Raw genomic sequence first — 2,505 nt, forward strand, 5'->3', positions numbered from 1 at the left:
GGGCGGCACTTCCGATCGCGCCGCCGTGACGTCAGGCAGCAGAGGCGCGCGCGCCGCTCGCGACACTAGAAGCCGCGCGCCCGGCCGCGCGGCAGGTCAGTGGCTGCAGCTCGGCTCCTCCCTGCGCGCGGCGGGGCGATGACGCAGCTTCCGTAAGGGCGAGACCTGGCGCCGGAAGCGGAAGGGGGGATGTTGTGGTGTGCGGGGGCGGGGCCAGGCCCGCGCTCCCTGTCACGGCAGGTTGTGTTGCGGGGCCGGGCCGGGTCCCCGGGGGAGGCAGAGCTGGGCCGCGGGCTCGCGTCGGGGAGGGCAGAGCGGGGACTGGCGCAGCCTGATTCGGGAGAGGGCCGGGCCTGCGGCCGCTCACACTACCTCTGCCATCCCTCCCCTCAGGCATGGAAGGCTCCAAACTGACGGCGTGCACCATGCAGGTGAGCTTCGTGTGCCAGCGCTGCAGCCAGCCCCTCAAGCTGGACACCTCCTTCAAGATCCTGGACAGGGTCACAATCCAGGAGCTGACAGGTGAGGGGCCTGGAGCTTCGGGAAAGGCGCATGGCTGGGCAGCGAGGGACAGAGGTGGCAGCCAGGCTAGCGTTCGTGTAGCCAGCGCTCTTGTATGGGGGGCAGGCTGGAATCCCTTTGGGGGCAGGATCCGTTTGTGGTGTATGGGCTTCGTTGCCTGCAATGTGACAGGCAAGGACTTGCAGGCTTCCACAGCCAGAAGGTGATGGAAGAGAAGTCTCTGGGCCTGAAGCCTGGCTGTCTTGTGAGAGTCAGCCAGTGTAGGTCTTGTCAGGAACCCTATGAAATAGCCAGGACCCGCTGCTACTGAGCGCACCCTGCGAGCGCATCAGGTTGTTTCAAAGATTCTGTGGCAGGCGGACCCTTGGGAGTGGATTTAAGGAAGCAACATGGAGTAACTAGGGGAGATGCCTGGGATGCTGAAAGGAGATGGTTGCACAAAATGCCTGTAATAATATCATTAATTGGGCCCGCTTCAGTACAGCTAACGTAGAAAACAGTCTCAGAATCAGCTGATTTGTAACCTGTGAGATTTTTTCATGTTCTTTAGTAACTGTTATTTCTTGTTCAGCTCCATTACTTACTACAGTGCCTGCAAAACCAGGAGACACTCATGAGGAAGACACTACCTTGGCAGAGGTAAGGGATCTGTCTGGGTTGAGCCAGATGTAGTTCATGTCTTTCTCATAAGTTCAGTCCTGAAGCAACAGCTTAACTGTTTTTGAAGGCTGCAGACTAACCTGAGTTGTAAACAAGTTCTTCCTGTCGGGATCATTATCCCTCTTTAGGGAGATGGATGAAGTGGAAACTGACTCAACTGTTTTGTAGTAAGTGCCAGTTGATTGGCTAATAATATGTTACTTCAATTTCTAGGAAGCCTTCACAGAAAACCGTCAGGATGGGGTATCTAGGAGATTCATTCCTCCAGCAAGGTATCACCCAGGGTTTATTCCTCTTGGCCAGTGTGTTTGCAATACATTTGTCAGGGTTTTGTGCTCCTTCAGAAATCCATCTCTAAGAATAGCTGTGATGGAAGGCATTGTAGCTGCTGGTACAATCATGTTTATTCTCAAATGATTATGGATAAAACCTAAAAAGCCTGGATGGGAGGGGATCCCTGTACCTGTTACAAGCTGACTGATAGTAGAAATTGCATATTAAATTTGGTGCTGTGTGAACCTCACTTGAGCTTATGCAGAAAGATCCTTGAATTTCTAATGTACTAATACAGGGGTTTTCAGCTTTTAATAAGTGTACCCCCAGCGGCTGGATGCAGAGCGGGCGGGGAGGGGGTGGGAGTACACTGCTGCCCTTGTCCCTTGCCCTGCTTCTGGGAAGTGGTAGCACAGGGTGATGGATGGGTGGCGGTGGTCCATCCCTGCCCACCCACATGTATCCCCTAAGGTTTTCCCAAGTACCCCTGGGGATATGCATACCCCTGGTTGACAACCCCATGTACTAGATCAAATGGGGACCTCACAGGCTTTTAGAGCTACTTAATTTAGGGCCTTACTATGTTCATTCTCCTTTTCTTACGCAGTAGCACTAAATCCAGCTGTCCCATTCACTGTTCTTGGGATGGTAATTATCACCTAAGGCAGGGGTGGCCAACCCATGGCTTGTGTACCCAAGTGGCATGAGCAGACACTGTGTTTTGCATGTGGCAGATCAGTGAACGGGTGGGGGGGAGAATGGTAGATCTTGGGAGACCAGCATTTGAGGAGGGGATGATGATGGATCTTAACTTGTGGCACGCCTCCAAAAAAGGCTTGCCACTAGGCCTGTGCAAAGTGGCTAGTATTTGTTTCAGATTTGGCTGATTCAGGGGACAGGGATCTGTAATTCAAATCACTGTCCCGAATCAATTTGGCCAAATCTCCAAATCAAATGGGCCCAATTCCCCACCTGCTCTCCCAGCCCTGTCAGTGGCTGCTACGCCTGGCCCCAGCATCCCAGCTATTTAAAAAAAAAAAAAAAAAAAAA

At 53.2% G+C, this 2,505-nt stretch overlaps 1 protein-coding gene across 1 annotated transcript in view; it reads left to right on the plus strand.

Moving 5' to 3' along the window:
* Positions 1-143: 143 nt before the first annotated feature.
* Positions 144-2,505, plus strand: part of BECN1 (beclin 1) — a 7,775-nt gene continuing 5,413 nt past the window's right edge. Inside the window, exons 1-4 of the mRNA XM_019505621.1 lie at positions 144-236; positions 394-522; positions 1,094-1,161; positions 1,396-1,454. Coding sequence (XP_019361166.1) covers positions 396-522; positions 1,094-1,161; positions 1,396-1,454 — 254 coding nt within the window. The 5' untranslated portion in view covers positions 144-236; positions 394-395. The remainder of the gene's footprint in view (positions 237-393; positions 523-1,093; positions 1,162-1,395; positions 1,455-2,505) is intronic.

This window comes from Gavialis gangeticus, unplaced genomic scaffold, assembly GCF_001723915.1.
Source record: "Gavialis gangeticus isolate Ggan-Ray unplaced genomic scaffold, GavGan_comp1, whole genome shotgun sequence".
In the NCBI taxonomy this organism is placed as follows: Eukaryota; Metazoa; Chordata; order Crocodylia; family Gavialidae; genus Gavialis; species Gavialis gangeticus.